The sequence below is a fragment of the Colobus angolensis genome, unplaced genomic scaffold, assembly GCF_000951035.1.
Source record: "Colobus angolensis palliatus isolate OR3802 unplaced genomic scaffold, Cang.pa_1.0 Scaffold23, whole genome shotgun sequence".
Taxonomy (NCBI): domain Eukaryota; kingdom Metazoa; phylum Chordata; class Mammalia; order Primates; family Cercopithecidae; genus Colobus; species Colobus angolensis.
The window spans coordinates 15,539,095-15,563,237 of NW_012115488.1; the positions used below are offsets into that span (position 1 = coordinate 15,539,095).

At 36.9% G+C, this 24,143-nt stretch overlaps 1 protein-coding gene across 1 annotated transcript in view; it reads left to right on the plus strand.

The window, feature by feature from the left end:
- The window catches only part of CAST (calpastatin), a 114,010-nt gene extending 91,895 nt beyond the window's left edge, over positions 1 to 22,115 (plus strand). The window contains exons 19-33 of the mRNA XM_011944320.1: positions 254 to 274; positions 364 to 602; positions 789 to 878; positions 2,810 to 2,911; positions 3,406 to 3,489; positions 6,153 to 6,203; positions 6,292 to 6,363; positions 11,031 to 11,129; positions 13,985 to 14,089; positions 14,823 to 14,915; positions 16,199 to 16,243; positions 16,668 to 16,760; positions 19,332 to 19,403; positions 20,519 to 20,577; positions 21,509 to 22,115. Of these exons, the coding sequence (XP_011799710.1) occupies positions 254 to 274; positions 364 to 602; positions 789 to 878; positions 2,810 to 2,911; positions 3,406 to 3,489; positions 6,153 to 6,203; positions 6,292 to 6,363; positions 11,031 to 11,129; positions 13,985 to 14,089; positions 14,823 to 14,915; positions 16,199 to 16,243; positions 16,668 to 16,760; positions 19,332 to 19,403; positions 20,519 to 20,569 (1,217 nt within the window). The 3' untranslated portion in view covers positions 20,570 to 20,577; positions 21,509 to 22,115. The remainder of the gene's footprint in view (positions 1 to 253; positions 275 to 363; positions 603 to 788; positions 879 to 2,809; positions 2,912 to 3,405; positions 3,490 to 6,152; positions 6,204 to 6,291; positions 6,364 to 11,030; positions 11,130 to 13,984; positions 14,090 to 14,822; positions 14,916 to 16,198; positions 16,244 to 16,667; positions 16,761 to 19,331; positions 19,404 to 20,518; positions 20,578 to 21,508) is intronic.
- The last annotated feature ends 2,028 nt before the right edge of the window (positions 22,116 to 24,143 follow it).

Genomic DNA, 24,143 nt, shown 5'->3' on the forward strand with positions numbered 1-24,143 from the left:
ATTTGACTCAGGGAATAACATCTGAGGGAATTATGTTTCATTACTGCAGAATTAGTACCTCTTCCCTCTGAACACCTAACTTTCATCATCTACTGTGCCATTGTTCTAAATGCTTTGCAGTGTCTTCCCATTGAATTTTCACAAGGACACTATGAAGTCTGTCCTGATCATCCTCCTATAATAGATGAGAGAAATGAGGCTCTGAGTTGACCTTGATCCACTTAATGTTTCAGAGCCTCAGCTGAGATGAAAGATATGGCCCCTGCTCTCAGCTGTCTTCAAGCCTAGTGTGGATATGAGACCTCCCCAGTTTTGGGGGGTTTCAGGGTACTCTTCGGATACTTTTTACAACATGGGTGCCAGGCCACAGTGGTAAAGAACAGGAGAGGAGGGGAGACTCTAGAAGGACTCTGGTGAAGAAAGCAGGCACAGAGGCCGTGATTGGAGTCAAAACAACAATAGCCAGCATTCCCCAGCAGAACTCTTGTAACCAAAACCTGCACCTGCACCACCTACCTCATCTGCCAAGTGTGACTGCCAGGGCCTTAGAGGGCTCAATTCCTTCTCAACTTTACCCTGACTGTAGAGCTGAGCATTGGATTGTTAGATAGCAAACAAAACAAAACAAAAAAGGCTCTTGTTTTCCCCTTCCTCATCCTCCTTTCCAGGGCCTCAACTCCACCAACTCTGGCCATGGTTGCCAAGGTTACTGTCACTGAGGCAGTTGGCATTTCTGGGATTGTGACACCCTCGAAAGCCAGAAAGAATAGCTGTAGGGTGTAATAAAGGTCAGAGGATTCAAGAAAGGCATGCAGATTAGAGAGCTGAAGGAAGACAGACCAGAGGAAGGAGATGAATGCGTTCCCTGGGTGGTTCTTGTGTGTATAAAAAGAAAATTTGTTAAGGAAACCCAGAGACCTGAGTTGTAGTTGTTGAATTTGATAATATCAAATATTACAGAAATAGAAATTTTAGTCCTTACTCCTGTTTCCAGATTCCTTCATTCTTAAGTCTGCTTCTTCTCCTAGGTTTTCTTTAACTGTTTCAGTAATTTCTTAAGCAAGCAAGAGGTTGGCAAAGGGCACAGGTCTGCGGAAGCAGTGGTTTCCAAGGATTTTGTAGCATACAGTATGAGAAAACAGAATTATAGTGTGAGCAGGTGTCTTAAATCATGTAGCAACTCACATTGCTTGGATAAGACTTGGGTACCAGTGCAACTCTTGATGTCCTTGATTAGATTATTGCAGCTGTTACTACTTAATGCTTAATTTAGGTATAATCCCAAACAGGTTAGAAACCTCAGGGATTTTTTTTTTTTTTTGTAGCTCTTGGGAATAAAACGCATACAGTGTTCAGCCACTAGGTGGTGCTAAATCACTTTCCTAGGCTCCCTCCCTTTGGCGATCTTTCCTTTTGCAGCGCAGTTTATCAGAAAAAAAGGCTTTTCTTGCTTGAAATGATGGCTAAAATATAAAACAGAAACATACTTTTACCCTAAAATTTTAATAGGTGCTCATTGTGAGGTCAGAGATTTTAATAATAAGATTAAACTCTGAGATTGTTTAACCCAAGGACTTTTACACTTTTGTTTGACCAAGAAACCAGTGGGAAATTCATTGATATTGCAATCCCATCCCCATACACTGGAAGCAACAGTTTAAAGAATAGTATTTATCCCTTCTGTGCATGATGCACTATAAATACACACACACACACACACACACATATACACACACTCTTTCACACTTTTTTCTTTTCTTTTTTTTTTTTTTGAGGCAGAGTCTCATTCTGTCATCCAGGTTGGACTGCAATGGCATGATCTCGGCTCACTGCAGCCTCAGCCTCCCGGGGTCAAATCTATCCTCCCACCTCAGCCTCTTGAGGAGATGAGAGGACAGACATGCACCATCATGCCTGGCTAATTTTTAAAAACTTTTTGTAGAGGTGGGATCTCACTGTGTTGCCCTGACTGGTCTCAAACTCCTGGGCTCAAGCAATCTTCCCGCCTTGGCCTCCCAAAATGCTGTGATTGATTACAAGTGTGAGCCACTGTGCCTGGTCCTGTTCTCTTCATTAAAAAAGAAAAGTCCTGGTCATGAATCATTAAGTTGATTTTTATGAGCCACTGATGTACAGATCATTCGCTTTATTTTCCCTTTACACTATTTGTCCTCTGTGTTCATCCAATGTCATTTTAAATACCAGCATGGCCAGAGTTCATTGCATTTTGAGGGGGCACATTTCATTTTGAACAATCAGACCACAAGTAGACAGTTCTCACTGTGCCATTCAGGTTAGTTGGTCATAGGCAGAGTCTCCAGAACCAGCCCTGAATCCTTTGGTCAGTAGAAGCCCCGTGGAGAAAACAGGCATCCGAGCCTCCTCTTCTGAGATGAGCCAGGCTGTCCCACAGGAAATAGAGAGGAATGGCCTCTTGTGGGCTCTGAAAGTCTTTCCTGTGCCATCTGTGGAATGATCTCCATAAAGACCACGTCTTTCTTCTTTCCTGGTATTCAGCTTCTCTGTGGTACACCTCAATCCATTGTCTTTCTTATTTGTAAACCAACTGTGGGTCAGGTCTTGTAAGTTTCACAGTATCAACATATAATTTGTTTAATATAAGAAATTTGCTCAAATGCTAAACATTTTGTTTTTTAAACATAGATTCTAATTCAGTTGATAAGTTATTAAAAGATAACATGTGCCTTTTGTGTGAAACAATGATACGCCTTTCTGAATTGTTTGCTAGCATATGTTTTAAAGGGAGTGATTAACCACCTACTTAATATATCCACTAATGCACTTTCAGAAGGGCACAGTGCCAGACGATGCTGTAGAAGCCTTGGCTGATAGCCTGGGGAAAAAGGAAGCAGATCCAGAAGATGGAAAACCTGTGATGGATAAAGTCAAGGTAATGGCAACTGAGATGCTTCTGGAAAATAACTATCATTGATCACCTCCTCCCCCTGCAAATAAGTTAGTCATTTGTTTTGTTTTTTATATTTCCCGTAAAACATGATCAGCTGGCTTTTTCTATTATTGCACACATCCTGTTTAATAAGCTAAACCTGAATAAGCCGCATTGTTGAACCCCCACCATGGATGGACGACATGCACAGACCAGAGGCCTGAGTCTCATCTTTGCCCACCTGCATTGACATTGCTGGGACTTGGGAAGGAAGCAGCAGATGCCTGCTGCTCCTCACAGCTGCCTTGCAGCCCAGCAGGCTTTCTGCTGGTGCCTGAACCCGCCAGATTAAGTTGCTGTAGGAACACTAAGCATATGGCCATATGTACTTCCTAACCTAATGACAAATTTGTTTACCTCAAATCTAGTCACTCAGGCATTAATTTTATGGGGAGAAAAAACATGCTAACAATGAAAATGGTATAATTTTTATTCAGGAGAAGGCCAAAGAAGAAGACCGTGAAAAACTTGGTGAAAAAGAAGAAACAATTCCCCCTGACTATAGATTAGAAGAAGTCAAGGTAAACAGACTGGAGTCTTTTTCTATTTTATTTTAATTCATACTGAATTCATACACAGAACACAGAGACTTGGGAACAGACCTGGAATACAGAGATGTTGTTTCTTTGTATTTCAAACACCAAATAGTATTAGTCTACTCCTAATAGTGTTAGAACACCAGATACAAAGCTAAAATATTCCTAATTAGACTTGATCCTCAAGTGAAAGAAATCTAATGTCTAGGTTGCCTAATGTTTTCCTTTCTAACCCACAGCTTGTTACAATACCAGAAATATTTAAAAACCTTATGTAGATAGGAGAACTAAAATGAGGAATAGGCCGGGCATGGTGGCTCATGCCTATAATCCCAGCACTTTGGGAGGCCAAGGCAGGAGCATCTCTTGAGCCCAGGAGTTCAGGACTAGCCTAGGCAACATAATGAGACCCAGTCTGTACAAAAAATCAAAAAAATTAGTCAGACATGGTGGCAAGTGCCTGTAGTCCCAGGTACTTGGGGGGCTAAAGTGGGAGGATCACTTGAGCCCAGGAGGTAGAGGCTGCAGTGAGCCATGATCATACCACTGCACTCCAGCCAGGATGACAGAGCGAGACCCTGACTCAAAAGAAGAAATGAAAAAAACTAAAATAAGGAACTGTTATTTTATATAAGAAAAATTAGCAACTTTCAGCTGTAAGTTGGAAAAATAAGAGAACCTATCTAACATTGAGTATAGTGTTAAGTTGCCCCATTTCCTCTATTTTGAAAGTACAGATTATAGAGAACAAAGGGGAAGACCCCAGTATGAGTCTTGTGGTTTAAGTGCAGTCACTTAAATGAGGCAGATTCATGGACAATTGAAGAAATGTCAGTCATCTTTGTAGCAGGCCAAGATTTAAAAGAGTATTCAATGAAACTTCATTAACAATTCTAGAAAATCAAATTCTTGCTTCTCACCATCCATGTGCACTAGCCCATTTATTTAGCAGACACAGAAACTAGACTGAGCTCTCCATGATTGAAAGTTTATTATTGTGGATACCTTTATATTTGCTTCCTGTGTTTTACAATTCAGTTGCAGCCACAGTTTTTCTATTAATTTGGGCTCATTTGTACATTGCTTTGCAAAGTTCCTAGAGAGCATGCTAAGAGCCACACGTTCTGTCTCCACTGAGTGCCCATTCACTAGCGGCTGGTCAAGTGCAGGTAAACTCTCTTCATGATAGGTGATTGGTTGGTGATTTGCTGTCTCCCTTTACTGAATTTAGTAGCAGTGTTTAAGGAAGCAGCTGATTCACTGTCCCTGATCACTTTATTCTGTAGTCATTTCATCCTCCTCTGACTTACCTCACACAGTAGTAATTACCTATTGATATTTTCAGGCAATAGCTTCATCTCATTTAAATCCTGTGTTGGTATTCACCAGCTATGCTCCCATCAGGTCTCCTCAGTGAGATTCAGCTCCCCAAGGGCAGGACACAACCTCCCCTTCCAGATACAGAATGACGCAGTGATGGAAAATCGATTTCAGTTTGAGTAGGGAGCAAACGTGCCCCCAGAGTCCCAGGCATCACTTAGGAAATTTTCTGCCCTTACAGCTAAGAGATGGTAGAGAACAAGCACAGGTTCAGCTTTCCCCTGTACCTGAAGAATGGTCAGAAGGCACAAGTCAGTCATGAGGGAAGCAGGTGATACAAGTTGAATATCCCTCATCCGACATGCCTGGGGACCAGAACTGTTTCAGATTTCAGACTTTTCTGGATTTTTGAATATTTGCCTTATATCTGTTGAGGAGCCCTAATCTGAAAATCCAGAATGCCCCCGTGAGCATTTCCTTTGAGTTGTCAGGTCAGCACTCCAAAAGTTTCAAATTTTGGAGCATTTAAATTGTTTTCAGATTTTCAGATTAGGGATACTCAGCTTGTACCTCTAAACCACTGCACTTCACATTTTCAACGAAACAAATACCAACCTTAACCAGTTTCTCAGGTGAAATATATATGTATATCTTTGTATTTACTTATTTTTGTGTAGATGGATAAGTGGAATTTACTATTAGTATGTAGATCTTCTTTTACTAAAGAGCCCACATGCTTTCTTCATTTTGTCCTATTACTCAAATGTGGCACCTGGAGTCGTTTATAGCTTGACATAATCTGAACCATAAGTTGCAGAGCGTTTCACCGACAGGTTAAACTCCCTGAGGGCAAGACCTTTGTCTTTGCGATTTTCTGTTGTATTGCCAATGCTTAGGTCAGGGTTTGGCATGTAGTCCTTGCCTATGAGTTAGATGCGTGGCTTACAAGGTTAACCAGCCCACCCCCATGTAGGTAAAGGACTTGTCCCACACTGTCCTGCAAACTCCAATCACAGCACCACATACCACACTATGCTGACTTGCACGTTTTCCTCCTGTGATAGTCTGGGCTTCTGAGGTCACAAGCCATACCCCATCCACTGTGCAGCCCCCGTGACTCGGGAATGCCTGGTGCTTGTGAGCTGTTTGTTGACATGAACTAATTAGAGCTTATTCTCTGGTGAGAGAATCTATTTCCTGACATGATGGATCTAATTTAAAATGTATGACAGCAAGTATAGCCTGTAGGCCCTTTGTAATGTTTGCAAGGTTTCATACCTTGGATAAAATGTAAAATGATTTCATGCCATGTTTTTCCCCCCGGATAGGATAAAGATGGAAAGCCACTCCTGCCGAAAGAGTCTAAGGAACAGCTTCCAGTAAGCAAACCAGTTTTCTCTAAGGATATCTTTTCCTTTTGGCCCTGATTGCAATGGTGTTTGTTGATACATTTCCTGGTCCTTGCAGCCCATGAGTGAAGACTTCCTTCTGGATGCTTTGTCTGAGGACTTCTCTGGTCCACAAAATGCTTCATCTCTTGTAAGTCCAAAAGTCTTGGTTTTATTTCTTTAGTTTTAGTTTTTTTTTTTTTTTTTTCCTTTGAGAGAGAGTCTTGCTCTGTCATCCAGGCTGGAGGTGGAGTGTGCAGTGGCGCAATCTCGGGTCACCACAACCTCCACCTCCCAGGTTCAAGCGATTGTCCTGCCTCAGCCTCCTGAGTAGCTAGGACTACAGGCATGCGCCACCATGCCCGGCTAATTTTTCTGTTTTTAGTAGAAATGGAGTTTCAGCATGTTGGCCAGGCTGGTCTCGATCTCCTAACCTCATGATCCACCCACCTCGGCCCCCCAAAGTGCTTGGATTACAAGTGTGAGCCACTGCACCTGGCCTATTTCTTTAGTTTTAGAGTGGCAGAAATAAATGGAAACTGGTGACTTAGAATCTGACTAGGGGACTCAGGAACAATCATAAAATTAGTGGCTCTCAACCCACTGTAGCCATTAAAAATGTGTTGCACCATGAAATATTGTCCCAACACAGTGGATGCTTTTAGTAGTATAACTAATATCAAGTACCAGTACCCCTATGAAAAGAGAATTTAAATGTAAGTTTATCCAAAATTACTCCTCAGACAAGTTTACCGATTGATATTTCTACAATTTATAATTTCCCAAATTGCCTCCTAAGGGAACTTAGCTCTCTGTGGAATATAGAGTCCCTTAAAGGGAACTCTGTTACTTGAAAAGTTTGGACAATATTGGGTAATGTTAAGCAGGTTTCTCTACTGTAGGATTTTCATGGATTTTTATATGCAAATATATAGTGAGTCTGTTAGAGTTCCCAAACTTAATAACTGCAGAACCTTTTCTTGTGGAGTCTGGGAGTCCTATTTATTGGGAACTCAGTTTTTAAACCACTGAATGTATTATTAGCAGTCAGTTAGAAAAGCGATTGTAACAGTTTCTATGACAGTGGCATGGAAAATATATTTATATCAGTTGGAGAATAGACAGAATGACAACTAGAAGAAATAATGATTCTTTGGAATTGCCTGAAGTTGTTGCTTTTGCTGAATGAAGCAATAAAGCCCCTCAAAGAAGAGCTTGCTAACCAGAGCATGTTCTTCTCTGTACCCCTATAAAAGCATCATGCTGCTCAGTCACCTCATCCCATGACCTTCCTCTCATCCTCTTCCATACAGACCGCATCACAGCAAAGCACTCCAGCCTTGATTTAGAAACTGTAAGACATGGTGAAGAATACACTGTGAGGAGGACCCCGGGAATGTGGAGTCATAGCATTACACTGATGCAGAACAGATGAACAAGCAGTGGGGAACAAGATCTCAATTCCCTTCCTCCTCCTATCATTATTATTATTACAATAGTTAGGGGTGTTTTTTCTTTTAGAAATTCAAAGATTTGGAAAAAGTAACAATGAATTTATATGCCCCCCTCAAAGATATATGGCAGTGAAATGGTGAGATGAAACAACCATTAAAAAAAAAAAAATCTTAGAAAATTAGCAAAGGAAACATTAGTGTCAACAATATAGTTAATAAAGTAGAAATAACTAATCATCATGAGAACCAAATATTCAAAATAGGAAGTTATTTAAGGGAAAGTTTCAAGAACTTCGGGGGAAAAGTATCACATATGGCTCATAATTAATGTTCATCTATAAAAAAGTAGCTCCATGCTCTTTGATAATAAAATAGAACAGAAATGCTATGTAAAAAGAAACACTTAAAACTATTCCCCTAATAATACTGAGATCACATTGATAATAGACTATTTTAAAACATCAAAGATATTACAAGTAAAAATCTTTGAGAAACAGTCAAAGCAGTATTCTTGTGACACATTGTCATAAATGCCTTCATCAATAATAGAGATAGAGAAAAAGAGAAACCTGATAAACCAAATGCTATTGAATTTTCAACTGAAATTTCTAAGAGTTTTAATAAGGTAACCACCGAAAACAAAGTCGCAATAAGCATACCAGGAAATGAAACTAGCAGCATGAAAGTTAACTGGCCAATAGTTGTTTCTTTTGAAATAACAAATACTTTATAAAATACTAGCAAATGCAAAAGAGGAAAAAAACTTACAAAAAATACAATTAAATTTTAACAGAGTAATACAATAATGTATGAGATCAACTAAATTATTGCTAGTTTAACGCCAATAGTCAGTTGGTTTTTATGAATTTTTAACATTTTACAAAACACTGGTAAATATAATAGAGAAAATAATCTTACTAATAAAATGTAACGTAAATACAATAATCAGAGAAGATACAATAATCAGTACCAGAGTACAACTAAATTATTAGGAAACACTATGTACAACAGTTTTCTAAGATTAAACAAACTATAAAACTGCATAATTCACAAAACCTAAAAAAAAAAGACTGAAGAAAATACTGCATTGGTTTTCAAACTCTCCTTCTACTGAAGGTTTAAAGATGACTCCTACAGCTGTTGAACACTCAGTTCTTATGTGGATAAATATGTCATGAAAAAGATGGGGTCACATAGTTGCTTCTATGAGTAATTATGATGCTAATCTTAAAATGTGACGAATATAACTGTATCAGCTAAAGTTACTTAAACATGTAAATGTAAAAATTACATACAACATACATAGAATATAACAAACAGTTAAGAAATTATTTGCCATTATAAGTATTGATTGATTATTGGGAAAATTGTCAATATATTGTAGTGGTATATCAAATAGAAACAATTATTTATGTCCATGTAAAAGATCTATTTAAAATTTTACATATACTCATATTATAAATAAAAACGTTTTAAAAAGTAGGCAATCCCCTAATGTGTTAAAGAGTCTTTAGTTTTCAGAATCAAATATTCAATATCATGCTGGAGGCATTTTCCTTAAAAGCAGAAACTATGAAAAGTTTATTGTCATTTCTGCTTATTATCATATGGAGGAATCATTAACAACACATGAAAAAGAAATGACAAACTTTAAAAGGGAACATTTGAATATATTTGTGGATAGCACTACTTGTAGATAATACATTTGTAAGTAACATTATGCCATGCTTATTAGTAACAACAGATGAGAAAATGTAATTAATATGAGATCAGACTTATGTAAACTACAAAAGGAGAAATGATCAGAAAAATAAGGACACAAAAAAATTGAAGGCCATGCATTAAGTCAGTTTAACTAAATATCTTAAAAAGAATGATGACAATTCAAGTCATTTTTATGTTAATTTTTTATTAAATAGCAATAAGATACTTTTTATAACTCAATAAAATTATTCAATGATATGTTTGAAAAATAAATGTATAAAATATGAAAAAAGACTGAAAAGCGTTTTTCAGTACTTTTAGGTAAGATTAGTCCAACTAAACACTAGCATATGTTATACAGTAATAATAAATAGAAAATACAATAATGTTGAGAAGGCAAACTCAAAGTATAGATCAATGGAAAAATTGAGAAATGGACATAAATGATTTAGTATTTTTAAAAAGAGTGAAAAATCATTTTAGGCTTTTGTGTAGTGTTAGATGAATTAAATAACATGTACATATAGCTTTGCAAAACAAATTTCCAGACCATAGGCTGTTTCATACTTAGTATTAAAAGGCTTAAATAATAAGTCAATCAGATAGATTAAGAAGAGACAATACAAATGTTTCAATATGTCATTCTTTTCATTTGACAACTTGTTATTCTTTTCGTTTGTCATATAAGCAAAGATTTCTCATAACTGAAAATGAATTTAGTACATTTTAGATTACCTAAAATAGTACATTCTAAAACTGCTTTACAGGGTATAAACGGACAATAAGTATCTTATAGTTATCTAAATTAGTTTAAATAATCTCCAATAATAACATGCTGCAATAAATTTCTGAATGTTGGTATCTTTGTAATGTGCTTTTCTCCATCTTTTGGTAAAATTTGCAGTTCTCTTTTTTCAAAATAAGCTATCCATAGTTGGAGTCACCAAAGAGTTCTGGACTTTTTTCTGGTTTTTCATCAACAGTTGTACCTAAGGTTTCTGTCAAAAGGGAGTATTTGAAATGAAGCAAATATTCAATATTTTTTAAACAGAAATTATTTCAGAAAGTTTCTAGAATAATATTTAACATTGAAAAAAAACCCCTGAAACCTGACACCATATACCACAATATACAAGCAATAGTAGTATATCATTTTACACTGATTATCAGAAGTAAAAATATGTAATAAAAGTCAAATTCTGGCAAGCAAGGCCATGGGAAAACAGGAATGCTTATTCAGTGCTTTTCGCAGTATGAATTCCTAGCAACATCTGAGAGGGCAGTTTGGCAAAATATAGCCAGCACCATAACTTATTCACTAGAACTTATTCAGAGCAATTTTAAAAGAGCTGAAAACTTTGAATAACCTAAATGTACAACAGGAAATGTGTAAACAAACCATGGAACTCTAAGTTATTATATTATTGCATAGTATTTAGAATAATCAATATGAGAAGGAAATAGAAATAGGAAATTGTATAAAATAATACAATAGAGAAGAAAGAGTTTAAATTTCTTCTAAAATTATATGTTATGAGTCTATTTGGATCAAGAGAATAAACAGTCATTAAGCTATCTTTAAGAGTTATAGTTAAGTGATGGCATTGTGGTCATAATTTTATATACAACATGTCACTAATAAAATTTTTTTCCATAAAAGAAATTTGAAGATGCTAAACTTGCTGCTGCCATCTCTGAAGTGGTTTCCCAAACCCCAGCTTCAACCACCCACACTGGAGCCCCACCCCGTGATACTTCGGTAAGCAGCACATCTTATTTGGGAGATAAATATTTCTTTTTGCGCAGCCACAACTAGAAAGAAAATAGGGCACCTGTTTAAAGCAAATGAAAATAGGCAGAATCATTAGGAAGATCAGGCACCTTCTAGTTCAGAAGAGCCGAGACTGATGATTTAGGGAGATGGCAGAGATTAACTTTGAAATTATTAAATGAAACAATATATGTGAAAACATTGTACACATAGTCAAGGACCTTAATATTGTCGCTTTATAAGAATTGAAAGTGCAATAAAGTGCATTGTGTCTATATTTGAATTACTAGATTTGAAAAGTTCTTTAGCTTTCCTGATAATTGATTTTCTCCTTTATATTTTTTCTTATACATTCTATAATTTACTACCCATTATTTAACCTCAAGTGTATTTTATGGAATTGTTGTGTTTGAGCTTCTACAAACATTTTACAACATATCATGGAATAGCATTGTTTTCTTTCCAATTCACACCAGTAAAAATTTGTCAGTTTCCTACCAGCTGTAGAAGAACCTCAGCATCAATATTGTTTTAATTATTTACATGCTGTGAGGCAAGGCTGTGGGACCAAAGTTTTTCCAGACTTCCTTGACTAATCACCTGTGCAATACCAAATTATACATTACCGAGGAGACCACAGCACATCAAATTATAAAGGGATTGCCCTAAACCAGATCCCCATCTCCTTTGCTTGAGAACAGTGCCTCATTTGCTAGATGGAGATGAAGTAACTTTAGTGAAGTCAGCTATGCTTCCATTCCTTTTGATGTAGCATCAAAGCATATTTAGTGCTGCAGTCTGAGATTCTGATGGATTTTCATCCTGTTGGGTCAGCTTCAGGATCATCTGAAAATATCCAGAGGCACAAATGACAAAGCCCAGACCTGGCCCCGGGCAGCTCTACCATTAGCAGCTATAATCCTGGATTATAATAAAGCACTTAAAACCAGTAAAATGCCCCGTGTGTGTGTATGTGTGTGTGTGTGTGTGTGTGCATGTGTGTGTAAACACACCCACAATGAAAAAAGTCTCCATGCAACAGAAAGGAAGAATCATTAATACCCTAGGCTGCCATTTACACTTCAGTTCTTAATATTCAGGCCAGAGATTCTGCCCTGATAGGCTATCAGTAAACATTTGCAATCAGAAACTTTTTTGCCTTTAAGAAGTAGGTTTTCCAGTGACACTTCTCTGATCACATTTCCCATCAGAGAGTCTTGTTTTTAGTTAACATTTTATTTGACGATGTCACTAAACAAGGTATAAAGCTTTATTTAGATAAAAATATTGGGAAATCAAAGAGTCAAGCCATGATAATTCACGGGAGCCTTCTTTGCTGAGATTATTAGATTGTTACTAGCAGTGTTACATACACTGAAAGCATCTGAAGACATGCTTTCAAAGATCTGTGTAATAAAATCACTCCAACAGGAAAACTGCTTCAAAGAAAATAGAAGATCGTGGATGTGACTAAGCCATGACAGGGAAAAGCTTTATCAGTCCCAAGACCTGGGTTCTATTCACTTTTTAACAATTTATTTTCAAACAACTGACTTAGCTTCCCTGAGCTTTTTACCTCCAAAAAGCCTGCTTAGTTCACTGAGAACCATTGTGGGCATCAAAAGAACTGGATAGTATATGTGAAAACACTTTGAAAATCAACTGGAAAGTTCTATATAGTATTGGACAGAGTTCAGCATGGTGTCTTATACAATGTAGATATTAAACACATTTTAATTGAATTCATTTAGAGGTGGAATTTTGAATGCAATGTGTTGAAAAATATTTTGAAACAAAACTTAGGATTTTGCTATAATAATACTAATAATAATTTACCATTTTTTGGGCCCTAACATACAACTAGTACTGTTTTAAATGCCTTTTCAATCATTTACTTTTCTCAGCAACTTAGGAGTATAGGTACTACTGTTATTCACATTTCATGGCCAAGGAAGCTGAGGCTGAAAGAGGTTAAATAAGCTGCCTGAATCATATAGTAGATAAATGTTAGAGGAATTAAGCTATCTTAGTTACAGTGACATTGTTGTTCTATAATTTTTTTCCTCTAGAATACCAGCTCCCACTTCTGCAATTTAGCTTCCATGAGCTTCCTAAAGATGAAAAGAGAGGTTTCCCCACCAGTTGAGAAATTCTCTGAAGTCTTTCAGGCCACTCATACCAGTGTGGCAGAGAAGCCCCTTCCATTCTCCTGACCCCAGATTGTCTCTGGGGTTTTGCGTTCTAGGAGGTATTAGGATGGCAGTGCCGAGCTCCATGGCTTCCCACAAACTGCGGGTCATGCTGCACTTTATGAAATGCACCCCTCAAGATCTTAGAGTCTTAGAGAGGACCCACAGAACCAAAGAAACACTCACCCTCTATAGTTGCAGAATCCTGCTTCCTGACCATCTGACAACATTAGTGGATATTTGTTTTCATATCCAGTTTTCTAATGGTGTTTAATTTCTAAATGAAAGGCACACATGATTGGTTCATTTGCTTTTGGACCCTTTATGTGACCTCCAGGTCACCCACTGGATATGGCCCCTGAGGCTGCCGCTAAGACCTTCTTAACCTGGTGGGATCTTCAGCAAGAGATGGGCAGGGTGGGTGGAAGGTGCTGGCCCTCCAACCCCAGTAGGTTGACAGATGCTGCCGCTCTTCTGATCTTCCATTCCTAGCCTTCTCTTCTCTGACCCTGTCTATGCCCCTGCCCCAGCCCCAGATGTCTTTTTCTTCCAAGGAAACAGGTTCCCTCCTGAAAAGATGGAGTTCCTGGGCTAATTTGCCTCTGATACAGTTTGGCTAATGAGTGACTAATTTGGCATTATTTACGTTTTTAGCAGAGTGACAAAGACCTCGATGATGCCTTGGATAAACTCTCCGATAGTCTAGGACAAAGGCAGCCTGACCCAGATGAGAACAAACCGATGGAGGATAAAGTAAAGGTAAAAAAAAAAAAAAAAAAAAAAAAAAAATTCACTAATAAGTGAAATTTTAATCCTTGGGTCTTGACTCTGTCATTGTCATAGGAATATTGATGTGAATTTAACCTATATTTTAAACATGAAATTATAATGAAGTAGAAAAATCAATCTGTACTCCACTGGAGGGGAAGGTCACTGAATCTGTGACAAAGACACCAGCGGAGCCTCCCTGAGGAGATTCTGGGAGGTAGGTGTGGCATATGCATGGCTTCCTCCCATGCAACACAAGCAGTCAGCACACCCATTCAAATGAGCTGTTGTCCTTCAGAGTTGCTTATAAATAGGCAAAGTTGTAAATATGACCTCTCTAAATAGCAGAGTATAGTGGTCTGATTTTTTTTAATTAGAAAAGTGAAACCATACAGAAAAAAAGAAAAAGATGTTTTATACCTTTGGGTTCTAATCTCCTAACATGGTTTCTGAGGATAATTATTTAATCATTTATTTCCATTTAAACTATAGCTAGAAAATTCACAGATATAAATTGACATACAGAAGCATATGGGATTATATATTTTAGCCAACTAGCAGTCTGTTGAAGTCATCTGTGTTGTTCTGTTGCTTAAAAAATAAAAACAGACCATATGTTTTGCCTCATAAAAGCACAACAAATGCTGAATGCTACATTTGACAATGTATTTTCTAAGTGAAAGAGGAAATGAATATTAATTCTATCTGCTCACTGTTTATATAGGAAAAAGCAAAAGCTGAACATAGAGACAAGCTTGGAGAAAGAGATGACACTATCCCACCTGAATACAGACATCTCCTGGATGATAATGGACAGGTAAACTGAGGCAAATTGCTAGATCAGATTTATGCTACAAAGATCTTTCAATTCAAATCTCCTTGAAATAAATAGTAGCTGTACTCTTTTACAATAGCATAAAGACATATCATGACTGACTGCTTTTAATGTGTCACCAAAGCTGACCAGCAGGTAAATATTTATTTGAGCCAATATCATTGTATATGCATATGCTAGGCTCTGTGGTATAAACAGGGTTGAATACTGTTCAGTCAGTCACTGATGCTTAAGAGTAATCCAAGAAATGTGATTCTCTCTTTCAAGAAAAGGCTATAAAAATCACTAAGGTGATAGGATTTCAAAGGAAGCAATCTCTGTTTAAGGACAGTAGAAAAGGAGCTGGTATTGGGATAATTAATAGGGCAAATTAATAAGGCAGCTCCAAGACCTGGGGTCTCCCTATCTTCTTCTACATCACCATCAGCACTATTGCAAGTGAAGACAGGCAAAGCAATATTCCCAATCACAAATCCTGTTTCTCTACCAAAAAGTCCCAGGCCTTTTGTCTCCCACATGATAGAAACCAGTCTTTCGTAGGTCAACCAGGCCTGTCCCCCACCTCTTTCCTATTTGGTTTCTAACTTTTGAGTCAATTAGATGATAAATAACCCTTTCCATGCCTGTTCATCAAACAGAAAACAAGGAAGACCAAATTACACCCTTCTCTTTCTGTACTGATTCATTTTGGTGAGATGATTCCTGGTTTAAATAGCACTGTCAGCTTCAGGGTCTCCTATTACAGGAACCAATTCTCCTTGCTTGCATTCAGTATTCCACAAGATAGCAATTCCACATCCTGCTAGAGCCCTTCCCACTTTGATAGTACCAACTCACCCTGCTTCCATTCTTTGGGAAATTTATTATTTAAGGTCCTTGCCTTTGAAACTTGGAAAAATCCCTGATGACTTTCTAAGTGTAATAAACTATAGTAAATAAGATATAAAAATACAAGTAACTTTTTATAACACTTTAAGTAGAATTATAAGTGACAATACATGATGGCAGAAGGTTCACAAATAGTGTTTCTTTCACTTCCAGGACTCTTTCATATGCTTTCCCCAAGTCTATAGATATGATTATAAAGAATAGTGATTAAGCAAAGCTGCTAAAGAAATTGTGGGGACCCAGGTTTATTAGTTATTGCAAGTCTACACTCCATTTTATCCAAGTCAAGTCATTGGATAATAGATTCTCTACTGCCTAAACCTAAGTAAACCTTTACAAATATCTATGCTTAACCAATAGTCTGCCTTCTTTTTAAGGACAAACCAGTGAAGCCACCTACAAAGAAATCAGAGGAATCAAAGGTAAAGACCATAGGAACGTATTTCCACTAAATTTTGTTTTATTCTAGCCACAGGGTTATTTGGCATTTTAGAAAACTAAAACATATTGAAAGCCTACTCTGTGCCTGGTACTTTGCCAGAGCATGCATGTAAATGTGTGTGACCATTGTTTACCTCTCATTTAGTCTTCACAAAAGCCCTTTAGGATAGAAAACTGAGGCTCAGAGAATACTAAGCAACGTTTATTAAAGAGTAGAGGGAAAAAAAGCCATCAAGATTTTCTTGTTTTTCTATCTCCTTTATAATACATCATTATTAGTATAGAATGTTAGTAAGTTTTTTTCTTATAGAAACATCTTTTATTTGTAAGTGATGTGGGAAAATACCCCATATTGCATTTTGCCTTCTGCTTCTTCACTGATGGTTATTTCTACTTATATCTCAGAAAACTGCAGATGACCAAGACCCCATTGATGCTCTCTCAGGAGATCTGGACAGCTGTCCCTCCACTACAGAAACCTCACAGAACACAGCAAAGGTACTGTGCTTTTTCACATAGACTTTCTTTGAAATGTGTGTGTGTTTATGTGTGCATACATACAAGTTTTATTGATCAATCGATCTACCTATCTATCTATCTATCTATCTATCTATCTATCTATCTATCTATCTATCTATCTATCTATCTATCTTGTAACAGGGTCTTACTCTGTAGCCCAGGCTGGAGTGCAGTGGTGTGATCTCAGCTCACTGCAATCTCTGCTTCCTGGGCTCAAGCAATCCTCCTGCCTTAGCTTCCTGAGTAGCTGGGACTACAGGAGTGCACCACCACACCCGGCTAATTTTTGTACTTTTTATTAGAGATGGGGTTTTGCCATGTTGCCAGGCTGGTCTTGAGCTCTTGGGCTCACGTTATCTGCCAACCTCTGCCCCCCAACATGCTGGGGTTACAGGCTTGAGCCACTGTGCTTGGTTGGCCCTTATAATTTTTAAACTGTAGAATGAATCAAACGATGACATAGAGAACCTGAAAATGAAGAAAAGAAAACATACCTATAATTCCACTGCCCCCAAAACAGTATTATTTTGTGGATTTCCTTTTTTTCTATATGTATATTTTACATAATTTTACTTACAGTGCACTTATAAAACACTGCTTATTTCCTAACTGCTACTTTGTTATTTCCATAGACACCATTTTTATATCTCCGCACTATATCATTGTGCCACAATAATGCTATGTCTGTGTTCATTTAAAGTGAGAGTGGGGCCTAACTACAGCAGGTGCTCTTACGCTCATTTGCTCTCTGGAGCTTCCTCCCCTTTTCTGTCTGCTTAGCCCAACTGGTTGACTTTTCATTCCTCAGGGCACAGCTCAAGCATCAGCTCCTTAGGGAAGACTTTCTTGTCTTACCTCTTCTCCCTTCTCAGGCCAAAGTTAGAGGCCTCTCTTCCATGCCCTCCTTGCTCTCTGGTTACCTGTCTGTGCTTGTGTATCACACCACTGAGCTGTGCATTCTATACAGTAGTGATGTGTCTTTTACCTTTGTGCTCCTCATTAGCAAAATGCCTGGTACTTAGCAGGTGCTCAAAACGTGATTAACAGTGAATGAGAAAGGACTGTGTAATTCAACAAGTGTGAGGCATTTTCCCTTAAGCTACACCCTCTTCTAAATCAAATAGAAGGAAAAGTGAAATGAGTACCTCCTTATTTTCAGAAGAGTTAATTCTGCAGATCTCAGGTAGCTATTGTTTTGGCTGTTGTAAGGCACTGCTCTGGATCACTCAATTGTCAGTGCTTCCATATTGGGTAGTTTAATTTTTAGACCACCTCAGCATTCTATCTCTCACCCCTGGTAACTCGTAAGTAATCCCTTTTTTGGTGAATGGACTTTATTTTTATATGTAACCTGCTCCAGCTTTCCTTGATTGCTTCCATTGTTAATTTCTCCTCCATAACACTGAAAACAGGGTTTTGTTTTTGCTCTTTTGGCACACAAAAGCCAGTCCTGATAGAGACAAGCTCTATTTTGTTTTTTAAATAAATTTTATTGTGTATATTTGAGGTTTACAACATGGTATTTTGGGATGCATAGAAATAATAAAATGGTTACTGTAGGGAAGCAGATTTACATATCTGTCGTCTCAAACAATTACTTTTTTGTGACAAAAGCAGCTAAAATCTACTTATTTAACAAAAATCCCTAATACAATTTTATTAACCTTAGTCCTCGTGTTATACATTAACTCTCTACATTTGTTCATTCTGTGTATCTGCTATTTTGTATCCTTTGACCTATATCTCTATTTCCTCCTCCTGTTCCCTACCATGGTCGCCATGTTTTATTCTCTGTATTTTTGAGCTTTTTCTTTTACCTATATTCTACATATAAGTGAAATCACTTTTCTTTCTGTGTCTGGCTTATATCATCTAGCATAAGGTCTTCCAAGTCCATCCATGTTGTGGCAAATGGCAGGATATCATTTTTTAAGGCTGAATAATATTCCATCATGTATATATACATGACATTTTCTTTATCTATTCATCAACAACTAGGTTGTTCCATATCTTGGCTATTGTGAGTAATGCTGCTGTGAATATGGGAGTGCAGATACCTTTATAAGGCGGTAATTTCATCTCCTTTGGGTATATAACCAGAAGAGGGATTGCTGGGTCATATAGTAGTTCTACTTTTAATTTCTTTAGGAACCTCCATACTGTTTTCCATCATAGCCGTACCAATCTACATCTCCACCAATGGTGTACTAGGGTTCCCTTTTCTCCACACCCTTGCCAACATTTAACATCTCATTGACGAGCTCTGTTTTGATTAGCAAAATAAGGTCTGGGTGAGTCATGCATCACAGGAATTGGCAGAGCATTAGCGTCACCCACATTTCCCTCCTTATTTTTATCCTTTTTCCCTCCTGCTTTAAACAATTCTCTAACACTCACCATTGTTCAAAAAATCATGAAAAAACACCCAAAGTCTTCCATTATTTAATTAAATTGGAGATCTCAGAATAGTCTGGATTAATTTAACCAGCCTAGTTAATTGCTAGATGGATTGATGATAGTCATAGTCTCATTACATTTCCTTTGCTTTAGGATAAGTGCAAGAAGACCGCTTCCAGCTCCAAAGCACCTAAGAATGGAGGTAAAGCGAAGGATTCAGCAAAGGTAAATGGAGCAGTAAATACACTGCAAATTAGTTTAGCAGTTACACAGAGTGGGGTTTATCACTTCAGTCATTTAGTTTCTTACTGGAATCTACTTAGAATAAAAGATTTCTTAAAGTACTATCTATTCCAGAGTATGCCTTGGTAAAGTAATTGAATTTTTTTTGTGTGTGTATGTGTATATATATATAATATACATATAAAATATATATTATAAATAAATATATATATATTTTTAAGTAACTGGTGCTTTAATATTCTAAATGAAGGTTCTTGACACAACTCAATTTGCCTGTGTTTTGCCTGTGTTTCTTGCCCTAATTAAAATACCACCATAGTATGTGGTTTATATAGATTTTAGAACATGGAAGTTGTAAACTTCCTATGATTAAAACTACTCAAGCTGTGATCAGAAATAAAAATGGGATAAGAAAACTTCTAGGTCCCTTCCAATTCCAAGAACATATGATTTAAATGATTATTACTGTGATCCTATGGCTGTAAGGAGGAGTTAAAGGTCTAGCTTTAAAGACAATAGTCCAGTTACACCAAAGCTTTTAAAAAATATATTAAAATCTTCCTGTAGTAGATTTCCTTAAGGGATATAGGAAACAGCATTGATAATTGACCATTATGCCATTATATCTCAGATTAAATACTTATTTGCCTATTATTTAATTTCAGTTATATGAAGTACTTAATCAGCCCTTTAACAAATAATAGAAACAAATAATAGAAAGCATAATAACCCTACATGATGAGTGGATTTGCTGGACAACCAGGACCCTATGTACAGGAAAAGGAAGGATCACCATAGAATGAAACATTGCCATTTAAGAACATCTATGCATATTTTGTAACCTACCCTAGCCTTAAAACAATAAAGCTGAGAGCGATACATTGAGGATCAGGATCACTTAAGGTTATTTTTAGCTAATAAACTTGAGGAGGAAGAACTCACCATGTTTTGGCCAAATGAAGAAGAGAAACTGAAAGGACCATCTTATTTTTCCCCACTGACTGCCACCTTTTGTCCCCTAATTCTGAGAAGGCCGTCTCCTCATACTTAATACAGAAAAGAAAGAGCTCACGGATGGGTTTTGCTTTCCCTTTTAGACAACAGAGGAAACTTCCAAGCCAAAAGATGATGAAAGAAATACAAGTTAAAGTATCTGGTAAGTTGGGTGTTTATTTGTAATTGAAGACAACTGGACCTTCTGCCAGTTCGTGTGTTATAGATGAGAGAAGTGAAGTCCACCTCTTGAGTAATTCATGCTCACTTTACACTGTTGGCATGAAATGCATACTGCAAGCTCTACAGAGTAATCGGTCATTCTTCGAAAGCACTAAATGAGATGACTGTGCTATTGAAATGTTTAAAAACCTTAATCTTTAATTAAAAGCTTTTTAAAATATTAGGCCAGGCACTTAAAATGACCATCTGAGGCTAGTTGAATCTTTGAAATCCAAATGCTCATTACTGCGGGTTATTGTGGCAAAGCAAAATTAGCATGTTACAACTTAGCAAAATGTCATGAGGATATTGGTATTCCCCAAAATACCAATACGTGGTGGGGTGGGGAGAAGTACCCTTTAGAGTCTGGTGGAAATTACAGGGTTTTGGGAACAAGGACAAAGGAAAAGATTGGCCATTTTTATTTGTCTTTATTTCGGAAAGTAAAGTACTGTGTCTGACTCTAATTTATGGTTACTGAAGAAATTGGACAGATGAAGGAATTTCTGAGATCTTCAGAGCTGGGCCCTTATCTTAATCTTCAGAAAGGAGAGGGCTTAATGTAAGCCTTAAAAGCATACAAGCACTTACTGACCAAAGCGTAAAAGAAATAAATATAGGTTAAATCGAGTTCAGCTCTCTCACCATGATCTATCTGTATTTCCTATAAAAAAAGGAGCTTTATTAGTTAGAACTGCTCTAACATTTTTCCCAAAATTAAAAAAATTCTATTAATCCACTTCCATGTTTACTTATAGGAAATTCCTTCTTGTCTGTTATACAGTGCTTTTGCTAAGTAGTATTTACTATGCCTGTAACAAGAAAATTACATATTAAATGATTCACTGCATTTTTTATTTGAATTTTTCAAGGTATCTGCATATAAAAACTTCAGCTGGTGGATGGTGACTTTTGAAGAACAAAAGTCTTTGGCAACAGAAAACAATTGTTCTGGGTGATTTCTAGACTGGTTTTTGTTGAGCCTTTGAACATCCTAAATATTGGTTTGTTATTCTTTTCCAGAAAGAAAATGAATTTGACTGGTTCACCTGTGTTATTGTACTGGGTATTGATAAACTTCGAATTTTTTTAATTGCCTTCAATTGGGAGAGAAAGAAAGCTTTATATTTGTAATAAATATATTTGATAAAGTTTCTTAAAGCAACACCAAAAAAAACAAAAGAAAAGCTAAGCGAATTTTTGCACATTCTACACACAGTGCCTGTAAATCTCATTTGTATTTTCAGTTTGCACCTAATTTTTTTGTTAGTGTTTGGAAAACAATGCTTTAAACATTCTTCAATGTTCTGATTTCTCATTACCCCCTTTCCTCTTGGGCTTTTGAACTGTATTTGATGTTGCTTTGGGATAATGTTTATAAGTCAAACATAAGATATTGTACATTGGGCACATATCTCCTCTTGGGCTGCTAACAATAAATTAATAACAGGTAACCTGGACAAACCAGGAAGCACCAAACCCCTTTTCAGCCTGAACTCTTCTTTGCCAGGTGTGAGGACTTGTGCATCTTACAGTCAGCACAGAACACACTGAGACTTGAATCAAGTCAGCAACAGAGCAAAATATAGGTTAGATAAGTCCTTGTGTAGCAAATTTCAAGCATAACAAATAAAATCTAATCCTTAGGGTATTAATCTGACTTGAACTCTGTTGGTTTACCATGTTAGTAAACTGTGCTGTTATCTGTACATAAAACCTGAGCAGCAACTTGTCCTTAGAACTATTGCCACATTAGTCTTTGCACTGTATAGCATCTGGCTTTATGGAACTTATGTTTACCAAATACAAAAAGAAACTTCTGCTTTAAAAAAAATTATATATATATAATTTTAAATCTGCATTTCCCCCACAGCAGTGTAAGTAGGTTCTGATGTCCTACCACTTTGAATGGTTTCTCAGATCTTTCTGAATGAGTATTTCCTGAACATTGCACTGATACCGATTAGAATTTTGATATTTAATTTCATTCTTATTTCCTGGTAGTGAATGCAGGAAAAGATGTCAGGTACATAACATAAAACAGATTGGGAATTTCTTGTTTCCAAAGGGCATGGCCTTCCTTAGCATCAGTTTGAGGCTTTTGTTGTGACTTAGCTGACTTGTGGCAGCGGGGCAAGCAAAAACAATAAAACACTGCTTATAAATGGCACCACATCTTGGTTAACCTCCCCGCCAAATAACTCTCTGAAAGTCATGCACATACCTGTGGGATTTCACACTCCACCAGCTTAAAATGCTATGTCTCTGTCCGTCAGAAATAGTCATTATTCTATTTTTAAGGCAGCAGCAAGAAAAGAAAAAATACTTTTCCTGAGGGATTTCTAACTATGTATCTAATCCTCCCATTTGGGCAGTAGAGGTGTTTGCTTTTTTGTTTTCTTTTTTTAAGAAAAATCTTGAAGCCTTTGACACTGACAGATGTGTCTGCAAGGATATGGCTGCAGTATTACTAATTTCCATGCGTATCTAGAAGTATTTTTAAATGGCATACCAAAATCCAGAAGTTTAAAGACACTTATAAAAGTAAACATTTATTTAAGGTACTCTGAATATGCCTTCTTTTTTAATTAGAAATATCTTCAAAACTTGGGTGTTTGTTAATAACTAATAACTGGAGTAAGCTACAGGATCTAAAGTAGCCTTTTTACAATCTAGTTAGGAGAAAATAATTGCAAATACCCACTTAGAGGCAAAGAACAATTTTTATTACCAAAAAGCTTTCTGCACATTGTTGTGGCAACATTGTATCATTTAGAAAATGGGCTTTTCCAAAAGCAAATGAAGGTAGGTTCCTCAGGTGACCAAAACTGAAAATCAGTATTTCCATGTTTCATTAATCAAGGCATAAAATAAAATTAAAGCAAAATATTTTACATTAAAATCTTGGTTGTGTATTTTTTTAAAGGGAAATCGTTAAAAGGGTGGAAATTACCAGTGATTTCTATTTTTATTAAACCATTCACTACAACAAACAAGTATAAAAAATCCAATTCCACTTTTATACCTATTTGTTGTGGTGAATGGTTTAATAAATTGGAGATTTATGTCCAGAAGTCACTCTATTCTGTCATGTATTAGAGGAACACATTTTGACATTTTTCATATCAATCATATTCCCGTATCTTGAAATATCTGCCTTATATTCAAAAAGTTCAGTTTGAATTCTTCTTTGCCAGGTGTGAGGATTTCTGCACCTTATAGTCGGCGCAAAACACACTGCAACTTTAATCAAGTCAGCAACACAGCACACTGTGGGTTCGATAAGTCCCTGTGTAGCAAGTTTTCAGAATAAGAAATAAAATCTAATTCTTAGGGTATTATCTGACTTGAACTCTGTTGGTTTACCATGTTAGTAAACTGTGCTTTCTATAATCTATACATAAAACCTGAGCAGCAACTGTGTGCTGAAGCAACTGTGTGTGAAGTCTTCACAAAAAACTTCAAAGCCAAAGAATGTCCTATTTGCTAATATGAGCAAATATTTTG